General features: G+C 42.7%; 1 protein-coding gene across 2 annotated transcripts in view; it reads right to left on the bottom strand.

Moving 5' to 3' along the window:
* Window positions 1–1855: 1855 nt before the first annotated feature.
* LOC139411728 (coronin-2B) overlaps window positions 1856–20611 on the bottom strand; it is a 101363-nt gene continuing 82607 nt past the window's right edge. For both annotated transcript variants that reach the window (XM_071158402.1, XM_071158403.1), the window contains exons 2-12: window positions 19932–20132; window positions 8876–8992; window positions 7959–8108; window positions 7320–7484; window positions 5733–5849; window positions 5269–5373; window positions 4716–4812; window positions 3359–3471; window positions 3007–3097; window positions 2604–2743; window positions 1856–2234 (exon numbers count right to left, since the gene is read on the bottom strand). In XM_071158402.1, the coding sequence (XP_071014503.1) occupies window positions 2094–2234; window positions 2604–2743; window positions 3007–3097; window positions 3359–3471; window positions 4716–4812; window positions 5269–5373; window positions 5733–5849; window positions 7320–7484; window positions 7959–8108; window positions 8876–8992; window positions 19932–20132 (1437 nt within the window). In that variant the 3' untranslated portion in view covers window positions 1856–2093. The remainder of the gene's footprint in view (window positions 2235–2603; window positions 2744–3006; window positions 3098–3358; window positions 3472–4715; window positions 4813–5268; window positions 5374–5732; window positions 5850–7319; window positions 7485–7958; window positions 8109–8875; window positions 8993–19931; window positions 20133–20611) is intronic.

Genomic DNA, 20611 nt, shown 5'->3' with positions numbered 1-20611 from the left:
GCAACCACGCTACTCTACCTACATTTGTTTCCTAGGTGTCTTCATTGGATAAGGATTGCAGTATAACATTTGAGGGGACGGGGGACGGGGACGGGGGGGTCTTTACAAGGTATATGTTAGGGGTAAAGATGTAAATAATTACCTTGTGAAAGTAATATCGCTGTTTCATTAATTTAGTCAGTCAACCCCTGCAGAGTATGTTACTGATTATGACAATATTATGACAATGGTGCATATAATGATTCCTCTCTAGAGGTATAATAACCTGAACTACAGGTATAGGTAACCTGAACTACAGGTATAGGTAACCTGAACTACAGGTATAGGTAACCTGAACTACAGGTATAGTAACCTGAACTACAGGTATAGGTAACCTGAACTACAGGTATAGGTAACCTGAACTACAGGTATAGTAACCTGAACTACAGGTATAGGTAACCTGAACTACAGGTATAGTAACCTGAACTACAGGTATAGGTAACCTGAACTACAGGTATAGTAACCTGAACTACAGGTATAGGTAACCTGAACTACAGGTATAGGTAACCTGAACTACAGGTATAGGTAACCTGAACTACAGGTATAGTAACCTGAACTACAGGTATAGGTAACCTGAACTACAGGTATAGGTAACCTGAACTACAGGTATAGGTAACCTGAACTATAGGTATAGGTAACCTGAACTACAGGTATAGGTAACCTGAACTACAGGAAATATCAGAGAGTCTTAACTTGAGAGGAATGGGTCATGTGGAACACCACAGATTAACAATGTTGGTCACTTTCTGAAATAGAATATTCATAGCTGAAAGGTATAAAGACAAATATTGTATTAATATTTCAGGTTTGATGTACTGTTACGTACAAAACCTAATTTCATGTCGACTAATATTCCAATTGACCAGATTTTAGTATGGTGTCGATTCAAACAAGAGAATACAGGATCTGTTTGAGTATACGGTCTCAGACAAATTGCCACCATTTGGTTGAAAACATAATTCAACCACAAGTGTGTCAGCCATCATTTTCATGACCACGATTTCTCCCAAAGACATGAGATGAATGTTTCTGCATAACGAGTTAGCTAGAAACATCAAATAGGACAAATAAATAGTAACAATAATACATTTTCCAACAAAACTTATCCTAAAGAGAATGACTGAGGCGACAGACAAACTGCCCATTAAGACTACATCTGGGTTGCTGTGTGCCAGGCTGAGCCAGAGCTGCAGCTTTTTACAGACAACACATTCTTAGGAGATGAAGAAAAAAAACTGTCTTGAAATACACCTCATTCATGTCCCTGTAAAACTCATCATCCTCATTCATGTCCCTGTAAAACTCATCATCCTCATTCATGTCCCTGTAAAACTCATCTTCATTCATGTCCCTGTAAAACTCATCATCCTCATTCATGTCCCTGTAAAACTCATCTTCATTCATGTCCCTGTAAAACTAATCTTCATTCATGTTCCTGTAAAACTCATCATCCACAGTAGTTGGAACTAGTAGAAGACTCTTCCACTGGGAGGTTGAGATGTTGCAGCTTTGCTGTGAGTTGGTTTGCAGTGGGTAGACCATGGGGGAGGATTGGTGGAGAAGGGGGAAGTCAATCTCTTTCCCCAGGTTAGTCTCTGGCGATGGCAGGGTGGAGGTTGGAGGATTTGGGGGTGGCATTTCTGGGTGATGACAAAGGCTTTGCCAGGTGGACTCAGAGGGGCATGGCATGACATGGCAGGTGGGGTGTGAGGACCCCTGGGATACACTGATGGTGCTCTGCAATAGTGGGGAGGAGTGTATTGCAAGTGATGATGTAATATCTAATCATAATGAAACCAAACCGGACATCAGGATACATCTATCGAACAGAATTTAAAAAAAATCGTATAACAATAAATTACATTACCAGTTGGTTATTATGTTATCAATTGAGGGATTTAACAGTGATGTCAATATGATGACATTATCGATAACAAAAATTGTTACACAGACGTTATAATCAGTATTTACATTATCAATTGCAACAGGAAGTACAAATGATACACGATGAAAGGGAGGGAGGACGCTGGACGTGGCATGGTGGTGATCAGAGGTCAGACATTGTTTCCAACGGGGCTGACGTTCCTCAGGTTGTTGAGTTCCAGCTCCAGCTGGCGTATTTTAACGTCCTTGGTGTTTAGCTCCTCCTTCAGTTTTCTCAGCTCCTCCTGCTGCCTGAAGAACATCCTCAGTAGCTACAGAACAGAACAGAGGGATTAGCGTCATATAGCGTCCTGTAGAACATCCCCAGGAACTACAGAATAGGGGTCACATAGCGTCCTGTAGAACATCCCCAGGAACTACAGAATAGAGGGGTCAGGGTCACATAGCGTCCTGTAGAACATCCCCAGGAACTACAGAATAGAGGGATCAGGTCCACAAAGATAACAGGCTATAGACCATAGTCTGTAATTGTGCTCAGGAAGTCATTTGAGCATTTGCACCCCATTCCAAGTAGTGTTTAATACACTCACTCACCACCCACCAACCAACCTTCTTCCTTCTCTTTTCATTTATCCATTCACCCACCCATACCTCCATCTACAGTTATCTGATGAACACACCTCATTCTCTGTCCTGGGTGGCACGTTTTCCAGCAGGTCAATGCCGTTGACCACCACACCTTTCTTTTCCTTCACCGGTGCCTTGAACACCAGCTGGTTGGGCTTCTGATAGCCCTTCTTCAGGGACATTAACACTGGGTCTGCACACACACACACGCACGCACGCGCACGCACGCACACACACACACACACACACACACACACACACACACACACACACACACACACACACACACACACACACACACACACACACACACACACACAAAACTTCATGAAAATGTGCTATGTACACTACACACACACTATATATTGATGTAAACATTTCCTCTCCCACTACTAGGACTATATCATAAGGTGTACTGAATATTCAGACTACAGATACATGTGGCATGCACTGTACCTCGGTTGATACCACTCAACCAGTCATTGGCTGAGAGGGCAGGCTCGGTCCCTGCCGTCATTGGATAGATGTCCTCCTGGTACGTCTCTGACTGCAACACCAGGAGAGACAGACTGAGAGCATGTTCCAATACTTTAAAATCTCTGTTTATTCCCAAGGGTGCACATGTTTGTTCCGACCCTGCACTGATTCAACATGTAATCTGATTCAACTGCCCTGGATAAGATGAATGAGGTGTGTTAGTGCAGGGCTGTAACAAATATTTGCACACACCCTAAGGTCTTCCAGGAATGGATCGAGAAACACTGCTATATGAAGTGAGAGGGAGAAGGGCATCCCCACTGACACTGACCCTCCTTGGTACTATCATGGAGATGGGCTCGATCAGCCCCTTCAGCGTCACCAGCTTGTAGAAGCGAAACACCTCGCAGGCCGTTACGTCCAGCCCATGCTTAGGCATCACACCTGAGGAGGGAATGGAGGTACCTTAAACATCACCATAGTCCTGCTACTGAATAACATTACCTTAGATGTCACTATAGTGATGTTACTGTATAACATTACCTTAGACATCACCATTGTCCTGCTACTGAATAACATTACCTTAGACATCACTATAGTGATATTACTGTATAACATTACCTTACCTTAACATTACCTTAGGCATCACACCTGAGGAGGGAATGGAGGTACCTTAAACATCACCATAGTCCTGCTACTGAATAACATTACCTTAGACATCACCATAGTGATGTTACTGTATAACATTACCTTACCTTAACATTACCTTAGGCATCACACCTGAGGAGGGAATGGAGGTATCTTAGATATCACCATAGTCCTGCTACTGAATAACATTACCTTAGACATCACTATAGTGATGTTACTGTATAACATTACCTTAGACATCACCATAGTGATGTTACTGTATAACATTACCTTACCTTAACATTACCTTAGGCATCACACCTGAGGAGGGAATGGAGGTACCTTAAACATCACCATAGTCCTGCTACTGAATAACATTACCTTAGACATCACTATAGTGATGTTACTGTATAACATTACCTTAGACATCACCATAGTCCTGTTACTGTATAACATTACCTTAGACATCACCATAGTGATATTACTGTATAACATTACCTTAGACATCACCATAGTCATGTTACTGTATAACATTACCTAAGACATCACCATAGTGATGTTACTGTATAACACTACCTTAGACATCACCATAGTCCTGTTACTGTATAACATTACCTTAGACATCACCACAGTGATGCTACTGTATAACATTACCTTAGACATCCCCATAGTGATATTACTGTATAACATTACCTTAGACTTGTTACTGTATAACATTACCTTAGACATCACCACAGTGATGCTACTGTATAACATTACCTTAGACATCACCATAGTCCTGTTACTGTATAACATTACCTTAGACATCACCATAGTGATATTACTGTATAACATTACCTTAGACATCACCATAGTGATATTACTGTATAACATTACCTTAGACATCACCACAGTGGTGTTACTGTTTAACATTACTCTTTTAAACCATTGATGACATTTCCATTGAGTTTTCACAAGAGCAGCAACATTACTGAATAAAAGCTAAGATGTGGCTGAGCAAACAAACCCAAACCCTGGGTCTCTGTCTGTAAGGGTCGGCCCCCGGTGAGTCTGTCACTCACCAAGGCCTTTCTGTGGGGCAGGGGAGCGGAACTCCATGAGATACTGCAGGTATGGCTTCTCCGTGGTGATCTCATAGTAACGGATGTTGCCATCGCCCTGTGAATGGAATGGATGTATTTGTTTACTATCTGACCCAGATGTCTTCCTATACTGTACATTTACTCTCACTGTTCCTGACAGGGGTTGTTGACGAAACAGAAAGGGAATACCAGCATTGGATCAGGGAAATACTATTTAAGTATCTTTTTGGTTAACGAGTTAACGGTTTGGATACACTATGGTCTCACATCTACTTAAACCAATCAAATGACGTCTCACATCTACCTAAACCAATCAAATGACGTCTCACATCTACTTAAACCAATCAAATGACGTCTCACATCTACCTAAACCAACCAAAAGACGTCTCAAATCTACCTAAACTAATCAAATGACGTCTCGCATCTACCTAAACCAATCAAATGACTAATTTGTCTTTGAAAAAAGATCCACTACATGAGTCCACACTCATGTTCACACTGTTCATTGTGTTGTGTAAGGGGCGGTGCTCACCTTTCCTGCCAGGTACAGCATGTGTGTGTCTGCATCATAGAAAGGAAACAGCAGCCCTGAGAGACCGTCTATCTCCTCTTCTACCATGGGCATAGACAGGTCCTCCTGTGGGACAACACACACACACACACACGCACGCACGCACGCACACACACACACACACGCACGCACGCACGCACACACACACACACACACACACACATACACACACACACTTGGATCAGACATTGTTCATGAACACACACACTTGAGGACACACACAATCCTTAATTGAGGATATACACCCAAGTGCAGTTGCACATATACACACTCACACGCACGCACGCACACTCACGCACGCACGCACGCACGCACACACACACACACACACACACACACACACACACACACACACACACACACACACACACACAAGGGGAAACATTCAGCCCCACATCCCAGCAGGGGGTCCCCGGCTGCCTCACCTGATCCCACAGTGCAATCTGTCTGGTGTTCCACCGGGACACACCTGTCGTCAGCAGCCTCTTCATGTTGCCCAGAAACACCACTCTGTTCACCCTGTGGTTCTTACAGCTGGCATGCTGGTGGGGAACAAACACACATAAACTCTACTGTAACGGGGCATTATATTCACTCTAAATGTGGGGAACAAACACACAGAGACTCTACTCTAATGGGGCATTATATTCACTCTAAATGTGGGGAACAATCACACAGAGACTCTACTGTAATGGGGCATTATATTCACTCTAAATGTGGGGAACAAACACACAGAGACTCTACTGTAACGGGGCATTATATTCATTCTAAATGTGGGGAACAAACACACAGAGACTCTACTCTAATGGGGCATTATATTCACTCTAAATGTGGGGAACAATCACACAGAGACTCTACTGTAATGGGGCATTATATTCACTCTAAATGTGGGGAACAATCACACAGAGACTACTGTAATGGGGCATTATATTCACTCTAAATGTGGGGAACAATCACACAGAGACTCTACTGTAACGGGGCATTATATTCACTCTAAATGTGGGGAACAATCACACAGAGACTCTACTGTAACGGGGCATTATATTCACTCTAAATGTGGGGAACAAACACACAGAGACTACTGTAATGGGGCAGTATATTCACTCTAAATGTGGGGAACAATCACACAGAGACTCTACTGTAACGGGGCATTATATTCACTCTAAATGTGGGGAACAAACACACAGAGACTCTACTGTAATGGGGCATTATATTCACTCTAAATGTGGGGAACAAACACACAGAGACTATACTGTAAAGGGGCATTATATTCACTCTAAATGTGGGGAACAATCACACAGAGACTCTACTGTAACGGGGCATTATATTCACTCTAAATGTGGGAAACAATCACACAGAGACTACTGTAACGGGGCATTATATTCACTCTAAATGTGGGGAACAATCACACAGAGACTCTACTGTAACGGGGCATTATATTCACTCTAAATGTGAGGAACAATCACACAGAGACTCTACTGTAACGGGGCATTATATTCACTCTAAATGTGGGGAACAATCACACAGAGACTCTACTGTAATGGGGCATTATATTCACTCTAAATGTGGTGAACAAACACACAGAGACTACTGTAATGGGGCATTATATTCACTCTAAATGTGGGGAACAATCACACAGAGACTCTACTGTAACGGGGCATTATATTCACTCTAAATGTGGGGAACAAACACACAGAGACTCTACTGTAACGGGGCATTATATTCACTCTAAATGTGGGGAACAATCACACAGAGACTACTGTAATGGGGCATTATATTCACTCTAAATGTGGGAAACAAACACACAGAGACTCTACAGTAATGGGGCATTATATTCACTCTAAATGTGGGGGACAATCACACAGAGACTCTACTGTAATGGGGCATTATATTCACTCTAAATGTGGGGAACAATCTCACAGATACTCTACCTCAATGGGGCATTATATTCACTCATTTATATGTACTCTGTAAAGGACAGTGAAACTTTCTCTGCTCGCTGTAAGACTGACCTGTAAGACTCTCCCGGAGCGTGGCTCGATGACACGCAGCTTCTTGTCTTTACAGCTGGTGGCCAGCAGGCTGCCGTCTGTGTTGAAGGACATACACACGATGACGTCAGAGTGACAGTCGATCATCTTCACCGGCTCACCTATCTCCAGGTTCCAGATCAGGATCTGGATGGGACGGGCAGGGAATCATATCAACTGTCAGTTCTGATCTTATCTTAGATCATATCTGATCTTTGAAGAAAAGGGAGTAAAATGGGGAAAGACTTCCCCTGAACTCCAATAAAAACACATTTTATTTGAGTTTGTACTGTTACAAATAGTTTTGTGACGTTGTGCTATGGTGTGCACTAATGAATATGACCCTGTTGTGTATACCTTACAGTAATAGCCAGTGATCTGTAATGATACCTTGCAGTCGTAGCCAGTATTCTGTAATGATACCTTGCAGTCGTAACCAGTGATCTGTAATGATACCTTACAGTAGTAACCAGTGATCTGTAATGATACCTTACAGTAGTAACCAGTGATCTGTAATGATACCTTGCAGTCGTAGCCAGTATTCTGTAATGATACCTTGCAGTCGTAGCCAGTGATCTGTGATGATACCTTACAGTTGTAGCCAGTGATAAGTGATAATACCTTATAGTCATAGCCAGCACTGAAGAGGATTCCACTGCTGGTGGGGTGCCACTCGATGAGGCCCACACGTCTGCTGTGTCCATACAGCTCCATCATGGCCTCTGTCATATTCCGCCTCAGCCCTCCCTCTGGGATCTCCCATACTCGTACCTGGCACACACACACACACACACACACACACACACACACACACACACACACACACACACACACACACACACACACACACACACACACACACACACACACACACACACATGCACATGCAAAGTTAAAGCTTTGTCACAAATGGTTCTTCCAAATGGACAATGACCCCAAGCATACTAACAAAGTTGTGGCAAAATGGCTTAAAGACAACAAAGTCAAGGTATTGGAGTGGCCATCACAAAGCCCTGACCTCAATCCTATAGAAAATGTGTGGGCAGAACTGAAAAAGCGTGTGCGAGCAAGGAGGCCTACAAATCTGACTCAGTTACACCAGCTCTGTCAGGAGGGATGGGCCAAAAGTCCCCCAACTTATTGTGGGAAGCTTGTGGAAGGCTACCTGAAACGTTTGACCCAAGTTAAACAATTTAAAGACAATGCTACCAAATACAAATTGAGTGTATATAAACCCCTGACCCCCTGGAAATGTGATGAAAGAAATAAAAGCTGAAATAAATCATTCTCTCTACTATTATTCTGACATTTCACATTCTTAAAATAAAGTGGTAATCCTAACTGACCTCAGACAGGGAATTTTTACGTGGATTAAATGTCAGGAATTGTGAAAAACTGAGTTTAAATGTATTTGGCTAAGGTGTACGTTAACTTCCGACTTCAACTGTAGCTGCACAGTCAATGAGTCAGCAGAAACAGCAGTTTACTGTGTGTGTGTGTGTGTGTGTGTGTGTGTGTGTGTGTGTGTGTGCACTTACAGAGGAATCTTCAGAGCAGGAAGCTATGATGTTTTCAAAGAAGGGATTCCATTTGATGTCCAGGACATTGCCTTGGTGGCCACACACTTTGGGGTGGTGGGGGTCGATGCGGCCCGCCTGAAACGGAAGAACAAACATACTGATCATATATTGAGGAAAGAACAGACATCAATGGCTTTCTATCACCATTACTGATATGTACATGACTATGTATTTTCCAAACGATGACATCACACATGTAGGCCATATGTCAAGGTCATTTAAAAAAATATCTTTATTTAACTAGGCAAGTCAGTTCAGAACAAATCCTTATTTACAATGACGGCCTACCCTGGCCAAACCCAGACGACACTGGGCCAATTGTGTACCACCCAATGGGACGCCCAATCACAGCCAGTTGTGATACAGCCAGGAATTGAGCCAGTGTCTGTAGTGATGCCTCTTGCACTGAGATGCAGTGCCTTAGACCGTTGCGCCACTCGGGAGCCCTCAGAGGGCACCACTGAGTAACACTAGCCATGTAAACAGTTAACACTGCCCTACATATGTCAAGGTCAGAGGACACCACTTAGTAACACTAGCCATGTAAACAGTTAACACAACCCTACAAAATGTATTGGATAATTTGATGACCCCAGTCAAATAACGTCTCTTTAAAACGTTCACCCTTACAGAGAAATGTTGACTTAGTGTAACTGAACCCTTGGGGTGCTGATAAAACACGATGAACGTGTACTGATGCTGTAACAATGTGTACTGATGCTGTAACAATGTGTACGTGTACTGATGCTGTAACAATGTGTACTGATGCTGTAACAATGTGTACGTGTACTGATGCTGTAACAATGTGTACTGATGCTGTAACAATGTGTACGTGTACTGATGCTGTAACAATGTGTACTGATGCTGTAACAATGTGTAAGTGTACTGATGCTGTAACAATGTGTATGTGTACTGATGCTGTAACAATGTGTACTGATGCTGTAACAATGTGTACGTGTACTGATGCTGTAACAATGTGTACTGATGCTGTAACAATGTGTAAGTGTACTGATGCTGTAACAATGTGTACGTGTACTGATGCTGTAACAATGTTTCCCAGGTGATCCTTCAATCACCAAACAAACTCAACACTTGACTGTTAAAGTCAATCAACATAAACACAATGCAGCCGAGAAATACACATTGAAGAAATAACATAATTTCCTTTGTTTAAGGACCAGGGACAACCAAAGGATTGTTATTGCAATGTGCCTCCACGTCCACAGGGAGGCGCTGGATTAGCAGACTTGGATGGATCATGGCTGAGACCTCTCCATGTTGGTCATGATGTCATGAATGTTTGATGTCACTTCAATCCACTGACCTCCTTCTTATGTCCTCAGAGACATATGGCTGAGAGCCTCAGGCCAAGCCTGAGTGGAACTGGCTGTGTGTGTGTGTGTGTGTGTGTGTGTGTGTGTGTGTGTGTGTGTGTGTGTGTGTGACAAACCAACGGCAGCATTCATAACTTGGAGTATCCTTTTCATGGCAGAACAGATTTACAGCTAAAGTCCCTTCCCAGGCTTTTCAGAAAAAGAGTCCAATCTCGACAGCTTCCCAACAGTACAACTTTACCAACTATTCTCAATTAGTGTGTAATTTACTAATGTAGACTTTCTTCCAGAGATTTCTTCTATTAGCTAAACTCATCATCTCCTGTTTGATTTCCCATAGGTCCTCAATACTCAACAGACATGTCAGATGTCAGTTTTAATCAGAAATATTCATTACTCATTAGCTGAGGGAAAGTGGGCAACACATCTGATCAAATATTAAAACAAAGCTTGATATCATCATGTAGAAGCATGTTGGGCCTCAGTGTAAATCTTACAGGATTATGCCATTATTAAGTTGGTTATGGAATTCAAAGTCTTTGAATATTAATAAATAGAGGACAAAGGGAGGGCACCAGGTAGACGCCAGGGTGAATCTGGATCACAATTCTGAGATGGCGTGAATGAGACCTTGGGTTGAACCAGGCCCTCTGGGCATTCAGTACACTGGTTGGTTCCCTTTAAGGGTTAAAGACAAAAGACTTCCAATTACAGACATTCTCATGATGTCATCTGGCAACAGCCACACAACACATTATCACCAGAGACTCTCTAACACAGGACTGTTATACCCTGCTGTGTTCACCAGAGACTCTCTAACACAGGACTGGAGTATCCTGCTGTGTTCACACTTAGACACACAGCAGCTCTACACACTGATAGGGAAACAAATGCACACACACACACACACACACACACACACACACACACACACACACACACACACACACACACACACACACACACACACACACACACACACACACACACACACACACACACACACACACACACACACACTGATTGGTGAGAAACACAAACACACCATTAAGTACATTCTCTTTATACATGTTTACATCATATCTGTAGAACCCATACCTCAGATTCACCTGAAGGTGACATCATATCTGTAGAACCCATACCTCAGATTCACCTGAAGGTTACATCATATCTGTAGAACCCATACCTCAGATTCACCTGAAGGTGACATCATATCTGTAGAACTAATGCCTCAGATTCACCTGAAGGTTACATCATATCTGTAGAACCAATACCTCAGATTCACCTGAAGGTTACATCATATCTGTAGAACTAATGCCTCAGATTCACCTGAAGGTTACATCATATCTGTAGAACCAATACCTCAGATTCACCTGAAGGTTACATCATATCTGTAGAACCAATACCTCAGATTCACCTGAAGGTTACATCATATCTGCAGAACTAATGCCTCAGATTCACCTGAAAGTTACATCATATCTGTAGGTTTAATATCTCAGATTCACCTGAAGGTTACATCATATCTGTAGAACTAATGCCTCAGATTCACCTGAAGGTTACATCATATCTGTAGAACTAATGCCTCAGATTCACCTGAAAGTTACATCATATCTGTAGAACCAATACCTCAGATTCACCTGAAGGTTACATCATATCTGTAGGTTTAATATCTCAGTTTCACCTGAAGGTTACATCATATCTGTAGAACTAATGCCTCAGATTCACCTGAAGGTTACATCATATCTGTAGAACCCATACCTCAGATTCACCTGAAGGTTACATCATATCTGCAGAACTAATGCCTCAGATTCACCTGAAGGTTACATCATATCTGTAGGTTTAATATCTCAGATTCACCTGAAGGTTACATCATATCTGTAGAACTAATGCCTCAGATTCACCTGAAGGTTACATCATATCTGTAGGTTTAATATCTCAGTTTCACCTGAAGGTTACATCATATCTGTAGGTTTAATATCTCAGTTTCACCTGAAGGTTACATCATATCTGTAGGTTTAATATCTCAGATTCACCTGAAGGTTACATCATATCTGTAGAACTAATGCCTCAGATTCACCTGAAGGTTACATCATATCTGTAGGTTTAATATCTCAGTTTCACCTGAAGGGTACATCATATCTGTAGGTTTAATACCTCAGATTCACCTGAAGGTTACATCATATCTGTAGGTTTAATATCTCAAGTTCACCTGAAGGTTACATCATATCTGTAGGTTTAATATCTCAGTTTCACCTGAAGGTTACATCATATCTGTAGGTTTAATATCTCAGTTTCACCTGAAGGTTACATAATAGTTGACAACTCAACCAAATGTAAATCACAAGTAGACGTTGAAATGACATCTGTGCTCAGTGGGACATCTCTCTCCACAACGCCTGAATCTACCCAGCATGGGAGTGGGGGGGTGGATTTTCCGATGGTTAAACTGGGACTGGTGACATCATTTTGCCTACCATACTTCTTCTACTCATGTTTTTTCCCTTCTTCACTGTACAAGAGTCATAGCCTCTGTATGCTATTTCCATTCCACTACTCCAGCCCTACTGACATATTTTATTTGATTTATTTTATTTGACCTTTATTTAACAATTTGACCTTTAACAAGTTGAGAACACCTTTATTTAACCAGGTAGGCTAGTTGAGAACACCTTTATTTAACCAGGTAGGCAAGTTGAGAACAAGTTCTCATTTACAACTGCGACCTGGCCAAGATAAAGCATAGCAATTTGACACATACAACAACAGAGAGTTACACATGGAGTAAAACAAACATACAGTCAATAATAATACAGTAGAAAAATAAGTCTATATACAATGTGAGATAAGGGAGGTAAAGGCAAAAAAAAGGCCATGGTGGCGAAGTAAATACAATATAGCAAGTAAAACACTGGAATGGTAGATTTGCAGTGGAAGAATGTGCAAAGTAGAAAGACTGGATAGTATAGCATTTGTGAATTTGTGTATTTATTTATAATAATGTATAGTATTTCATAAAACAAGGCAGATTTCAGGTGATGCACACAACATTGCTCCTGTGTGTCTGTGTGTAATGCTGTGAACATATTCATAGACTCAAAATCAAAACCAGATTTGTAAAGCCAATGAATAACAGCCAACAAATGCTATTACAACCATAACACTGAATTTTCCGACAGGTGTTGTGGAGGGATTGTGTATCAAACAGGTGGTTGTTTAGTTTTTCTTCTTGGCCAGCTTAACCGTTAGATGACATTACCTTCATCAATAACCAGAATGAATGTTGACTGAATTATTTGTTTTCTGCTTTATAACGAAAGACAGGACCTGTTCCAACAGAAAAATACTATTTTAATTCTACATTCTTAACTAACTCTTCTTTGAAAAGATATAGTAGCTTTTTGTAAATTCAGATACCCAGATATGTATAAGCGTGGACACGATCAATGAGGGCACCGTCCAAAGTAGGTATGCATTAATCATCAGATACATTTTTACATGATTTGGAAAATAACGTATACTTGTTTTTACCTGCATTAAGTAACCATTTCAGTTCTGCGTTCTGCAGGGCAATAAAGACAGATTAAAGCTCTGATAGAGTCTGGTCAGCTGTGGGGGCAATAGCATGCACCACAGTGTCATCTGCATTCAGGTGACAATATTGTTAATGTAAATAGTGAAAAGAACAGGACCGAGAATCAATCCCTGTGGGACTCTATGTTAAATCCAGAAAACCTGATTTAACACCATCAGTAAACACACACTGTATTCTATCCTTTAACATAGTTTCAAACCAGCCTGGTCATGATCAATTGATGAAAGCCTTTGAACAAGTAATGCGCAATCCACAGTGTTGAAGGCTTTAGACAGGTCAAAAAAAAAGGTCTGCACAATGTGTTTTCTCATCCAAACAATTAAAGACATTTAAAACCAAGAAGTATCAGAGATGGTGCCATGACCTGGTCTGGAACCTGACTGGTGTACATTTAGAATACATTTCATTGTTATAAAATATCTAAACTGAGTATTTACCAAGGATTCTAGAATCTTTGCTGGGCAATAGAGTTTGGAAATGGGACTATAATTATTTAGGTCATACGGGTCAACACTTTTGTGAAGGGGGAGTATATGAGCCGCCTTTCAGACCCTGTGGATGGTACTTAGAAATAAATGTAGGGTTAAAAATATGTGTTGGAGATTCTGCAATCAGACGAGCAGAAAGCTGCTTCGAGGAGGGCTGCGAAAGTAGCCCAAGTAGCATGGGAAAGTAGCCCAGGTAGCATGGGAAAGTAGCCCAAGTCTTACACCGAAACACATGAGCCAATTATGAGGCAATCGAACAGATAAAAGCCATGAGCTCAGCCAGATGAATGACAACACAGTAAGCTGAATGACTCTGGATACCCATGACAAAAGAGCCATTGATGCCTGATCCAAGTGAAAGCTGTAGAATGCTTTGGGACCATGACAGGGACAGGGTGGGGCATTCTAGGTAGTGTAGTATAACTTGGCATGAGGTGGAAAGAGAGGGACCATGGCAATAAAGAATGGAAGATCTTGGAGCAGAGCGGTATTGTTCACAGCTTGTCCCATCAAAAGACCATCGTTGATGGAAGTGCCAAAACAACTAACGGCAATGAGAAATCCCTCATAACTGCCAATATGGTATTAATACGGTGTATCTGCAACATTTTAATGGAGTGGCTTTCATATTTCACCATATTTCACTTGGTGAAAATGCAGAAACTGAGGTATCTATGCCTTCTTCTCTCCTATTCAATAAATAGCTGTCAAATACTAGAGCAGAAAATTCCCCACAGTGGTTTTCCATTATAGTGTGTGTCCAACCCTTTTCATTCCTATAACTGCTTTTCCTAATTAGAATATTGGTTCCGCAGAGATGTATTTTTACACCCTTTACCAGCTGCAGATCTCCTTCTTGTACCCTGGATTGGACTCTATTCCACTACTTCAAATGAAACAACATTGGCAGGGTATCCTAGTGGTTAGAGCGTTGGGCTAGTAACCGAAAGGTTGCAAGTTCAAATCCTCTGAGCTGACAAGGTACAAATCTGTTGTTCTACCCCTGAACAAGGCAGTTACTGTTCCCACTGTTCCTAGGCCCTCATTGAAATTAAGAATTTGTTCTTAACTGACTTGCCTGGTAAAATAAAAAACATCAATGGGGGAAATGTAAAATGTAACTGCTTCAGTTGATTGGAGCATAGTGCTAGCCACACCACACATAGTGCTAGCCACACCACACATAGTGCTAGCCACACCACACATAGTGCTTGTCACACCACACATAGTGCTAGCCACACCACACATAGTGCTTGTCACACCACACATAGTGCTAGCCACACCACACATAGTGCTTGCCACACCACACATAGTGCTTGCCACACCACACATAGTGCTTGCCACACCACACATACTGCTAGCCTCACCACACATAGTGCTAGCCACACCACACATAGTGCTAGCCACACCACACATAGTGCTTGCCACACCACACATAGTGCTTGCCACACCACACATAGTGCTAGCCACACCACACATAGTGCTAGCCACACCACACATAATGCTAGCCACACCACACATAGTGCTTGCCACACCACACATAGTGCTTGCCACACCACACATAGTGCTAGCCACACCACACATAGTGCTTGCCACACCACACATAGTGCTAGCCACACCACACATAGTGCTAGCCACACCACACATAGTGATAGCCACACCACACATAGTGCTTGCCACACCACACATAGTGCTAGCCACACCACACATAGTGCTAGCCACACCACACATAGTGCTAGCCACACCAAAGCTGGGCTTTAAGTCACTCATGGAACATATACTGTATGTTAACAGAAAGTTGCTTTGGATAACAGCATCTTGCTGAATTACCATATCAAGACCTGAACTCTCTGCCCTCTGGTAACAGTTTGATTTGGCCTGCACTCTGGATAAAAGGTTTTGCAGCCAGAAGCAGTGGAATTATCTTGTCTTGAGGAGACAGGACTCAGTAAATAGTAGTTGGTCTTTCATATCCCAGGGTGCAGATGGGTTTCATACTAAACAATGAGTGACATCATCTGTATACCCTGACAACAACTGATGCTACTCTAGAAAACATATTTGTCCAATTAGATCAATAAGATTGGTGTTGATGAGTGATTTGGGATTTAGAGCCATTAGGCCTAATACCAGTTTTGATTGGTCTCAAAGAGAGGATGTGATTGAGACCCATCATCTACTTAAATGATGATGCCAGAGAGGTCGGTGTTGGGAGGATATATTGGCACGGTTGTTGTTAGGCCAGAGATGAAGTCGAGGGCCACCAAACCGTGTCAATATATCCTCCAAACTCCTGCTTCAAGGGCATTATCGCATTTATACAACGGGTTACCAATATATTCAAACAATTATTGACATATTTTCATAAAAATATATATTTTTATTAATTTATTCATACCATTTCATCCTTCCACGAGATATATCCCCAACACAAATCTAGGGTTGGTTCCCAAGCTGGCTGGTCTTTCATTCTATCGGTTCGGTTGCCAGAGACGCGACCCAGTAGTTAGGTCTTTTTGTTCTAAATCTATGGACATGATCCAGTAGTTTGTTCTAAATGTTCTGTTGCCATGATGGCTGGCAACGTTCTTATCCATTGCTTGCTAGCTAGCCAACGCTGGCTAACACAGTCGCATCAAACAGTGTAGCCAGAATAACAACAAAGTAGCTGCATTTGCGTTTGTTTAAGCTGTTTTCTTGTGATTGTTTTTGGGATACAACCATAACAATGAGCTAATGGTGTGAGATTTCGCCTCACATAGAACATTTGCTCCCTCACCAGGGCACTGTTCACAATCACTTCAAACTGAAGCTGGATTTACAGAACACTAGCTGCATTTCGTGTTTTTCTATTGACATTTGTTCGTATATATCCACATTTTGTCTGATTTCGACTGGCTAAGGAAAGCTGCCAGCCTGTCTGTCTCGTCCCGACTCCTGACACGTTCACTAACATAGGACAGCTGCAGATCAAATTTCTATATTGAAATAATGTTGTAAATGTCAGAGAGACAGACAGCAAGGTTATTACAGATCTCTGCTGTTGAAAACCAAATGCTCATCTAAAAGACATGGGAGATAATGTCTAGATGCTTTTTATAGTGCAGATCAAGTTTTTAACTTCCCTGGCTGGGCTGATGAGGCAGTGGATTGGGCTGATGAGACAGTGGATTGGGCTGATGAGACAGTGGATTGGGCTGATGAGACAGTGGATTGGGCAGATGAGACAGTGGATTGGGCTGATGAGACAGTGGATTGGGCTGATGAGACAGTGGATTGGGCAGATGAGACAGTGGATTGGGCTGATGAGACAGTGGATTGGGCTGATGAGGCAGTGGATTGGGCTGATGAGACACTGGTCTTTACAGGGTTAGGGTTGACACTGGTCTTTACAGGGTTAGGGTTGGCACTGGTATTTACAGGGTTAGGGTTGGCACTGGTATTTACAGGGTTAGGGTTGACACTGGTCTTTACAGGGTTAGGGTTGGCACTGGTCTTTACAGGGTTAGGGTTGGCACTGGTATTTACAGGGTTAGGGTTGGTACTGGTCTTTACAGGGTTAGGGTTGGCACTGGTCTTTACAGGGTTAGGATTGTCACTGGTCTTTACAGGGTTAGGGTTGACACTGGTCTTTACAGGGTTAGGGTTGACACTGGTCTTTACAGGGTTAGGGTTGGCACTGGTATTTACAGGGTTAGGGTTGGCACTGGTATTTACAGGGTTAGGGTTGGCACTGGTCTTTACAGGGTTAGGGTTGACACTGGTCTTTACCGGGTTAGGGTTGACACTGGTCTTTACAGGGTTAGGGTTGGCACTGGTATTTACAGGGTTAGGGTTGGCACTGGTCTTTACAGGGTTAGGGTTGGCACTGCTCTTTACAGGGTTAGGATTGTCACTGGTCTTTACAGGGTTGGCACTGGTCTTTACAGGGTTAGGGTTGGCACTGGTCTTTACAGGGTTAGGGTTGAAACTGGTCTTTACAGGGTTAGGGTTGACACTGGTCTTTACAGGGTTAGGGTTGGCACTGGTATTTACAGGGTTAGGATTGTCACTGGTCTTTACAGGGTTGGCACTGGTCTTTACAGGGTTAGGGTTGGCACTGGTCTTTACAGGGTTAGGGTTGAAACTGGTCTTTACAGGGTTAGGGTTGACACTGGTATTTACAGGGTTAGGGTTGGCACTGGTCTTTACAGGGTTAGGGTTGAAACTGGTATTTACAGGGTTAGGGTTGTCACTGGTCTTTACAGGGTTGACACTGGTCTTTACAGGGTTAGGGTTGGCACTGGTCTTTACAGGGTTAGGGTTGACACTGGTCTTTACAGGGTTAGGGTTGACACTGGTCTTTACAGGGTTAGGGTTGGCACTGGTATTTACAGGGTTAGGGTTGGCACTGGTATTTACAGGGTTAGGGTTGGCACTGGTCTTTACAGGGTTAGGGTTGACACTGGTCTTTACAGGGTTAGGGTTGACACTGGTCTTTACAGGGTTAGGGTTGGCACTGGTATTTACAGGGTTAGGGTTGGCACTGGTATTTACAGGGTTAGGGTTGACACTGGTCTTTACAGGGTTAGGGTTGGCACTGGTCTTTACAGGGTTAGGGTTGGCACTGGTATTTACAGGGTTAGGGTTGGTACTGGTCTTTACAGGGTTAGGGTTGACACTGGTCTTTACAGGGTTAGGGTTGGTACTGGTCTTTACAGGGTTAGGGTTGGCACTGGTCTTTACAGGGTTAGGATTGTCACTGGTCTTTACAGGGTTGGCACTGGTCTTTACAGGGTTAGGGTTGGCACTGCTCTTTACAGGGTTAGGGTTGGCACTGGTCTTTACAGGGTTAGGATTGTCACTGGTCTTTACAGGGTTGGCACTGGTCTTTACAGGGTTAGGATTGTCACTGGTCTTTACAGGGTTGGCACTGGTCTTTACAGGGTTAGGATTGTCACTGGTCTTTACAGGGTTAGGGTTGGCACTGGTCTTTACAGGGTTAGGATTGTCACTGGTCTTTACAGGGTTGGCACTGGTCTTTACAGGGTTCGGGTTGACACTGGTATTTACAGGGTTAGGGTTGGCACTGGTATTTACAGGGTTAGGGTTGGCACTGGTCTTTACAGGGTTAGGATTGTCACTGGTCTTTACAGGGTTGGCACTGGTCTTTACAGGGTTAGGGTTGACACTGGTCTTTACAGGGTTAGGGTTGACACTGGTCTTTACAGGGTTAGGGTTGGCACTGGTCTTTACAGGGTTAGGGTTGGCACTGGTCTTTACAGGGTTAGGGTTGGCACTGGTCTTTACAGGGTTAGGGTTGGCACTGGTCTTTACAGGGTTAGGGTTGGCACTGGTCTTTACAGGGTTATATTAGGAGTCAATCACACCGCACCACATGTGTGGTGATCGTTGTTACGTAAAATGGCTGCCGTGGCACCTCCCAAATGGGCGCTACACATTGGTGGTGGAAGGGGTGAAACAATGTCATGTGCTTTGACTTTGAGAAAAGGACAACCTAAAGTGCAAAAATATACAAATCATTCTCAGAGTAGATGTTTCAGAGAGATATGCAGCCCAGAGAACGTAATGCCTCACTGTTGGCCTGCTGCCATGGTTACCTGGGAGACAGGGATAACGATAAAGGACCCTCCACCGGCACTCTCCGTGACGATGGCCAGGAACTTGGCATTGACGGCACAGAAGTGGTTGTCATGGACGTTCTTGGTGATGGGAATGCCGTCAAAGCAGTGCTCCCGGTTGGCCACTTTGCCGTAGACGTTTCGAAACTTGGAGCTTCGGTATGTCGGACGCCATGACATCTGATGGAGAAGAGATGGAGAAGAGATGGAGAAGAGATGGAGAGATATTAAGGAGGGAGGTTCAGAAAGGAGTTTCTGCAATACCAGCACTGGGATGTATTGAAGGCACCAGTTAGTTGCTGTTTTATCATGTTGAATGTGCTGACATGGTGGTTTTCTGGTTACTGTATATGCTGGTCCATGTGAGCAGAAGGTCAGCTGTTTAGTTGACAGGTTAGTGGGCATTCATGGTTAACAGCTTAGATCAACCGGCTGGTTGAACATAATTGGATTATTTTAGATTTAGGGAAAAAACACAAAATGACCATACCACATTAGAGTATTAAATGATCATACCACATTAGAGTATTAAATGATCATACCACATTAGAGTATTAAATGATCATACCACATTAGAGTATTAAATGATCATACCACATTAGAGTATTAAATGATCATACCACATTAGAGTATTAAATGATCATACCACATTAGAGTAT

The sequence above is a fragment of the Oncorhynchus clarkii genome, chromosome 6 (assembly GCF_045791955.1).
Source record: "Oncorhynchus clarkii lewisi isolate Uvic-CL-2024 chromosome 6, UVic_Ocla_1.0, whole genome shotgun sequence".
NCBI lineage: Eukaryota > Metazoa > Chordata > Actinopteri > Salmoniformes > Salmonidae > Oncorhynchus > Oncorhynchus clarkii.
This window is presented reverse-complemented; position numbering and strand designations above follow the sequence as displayed.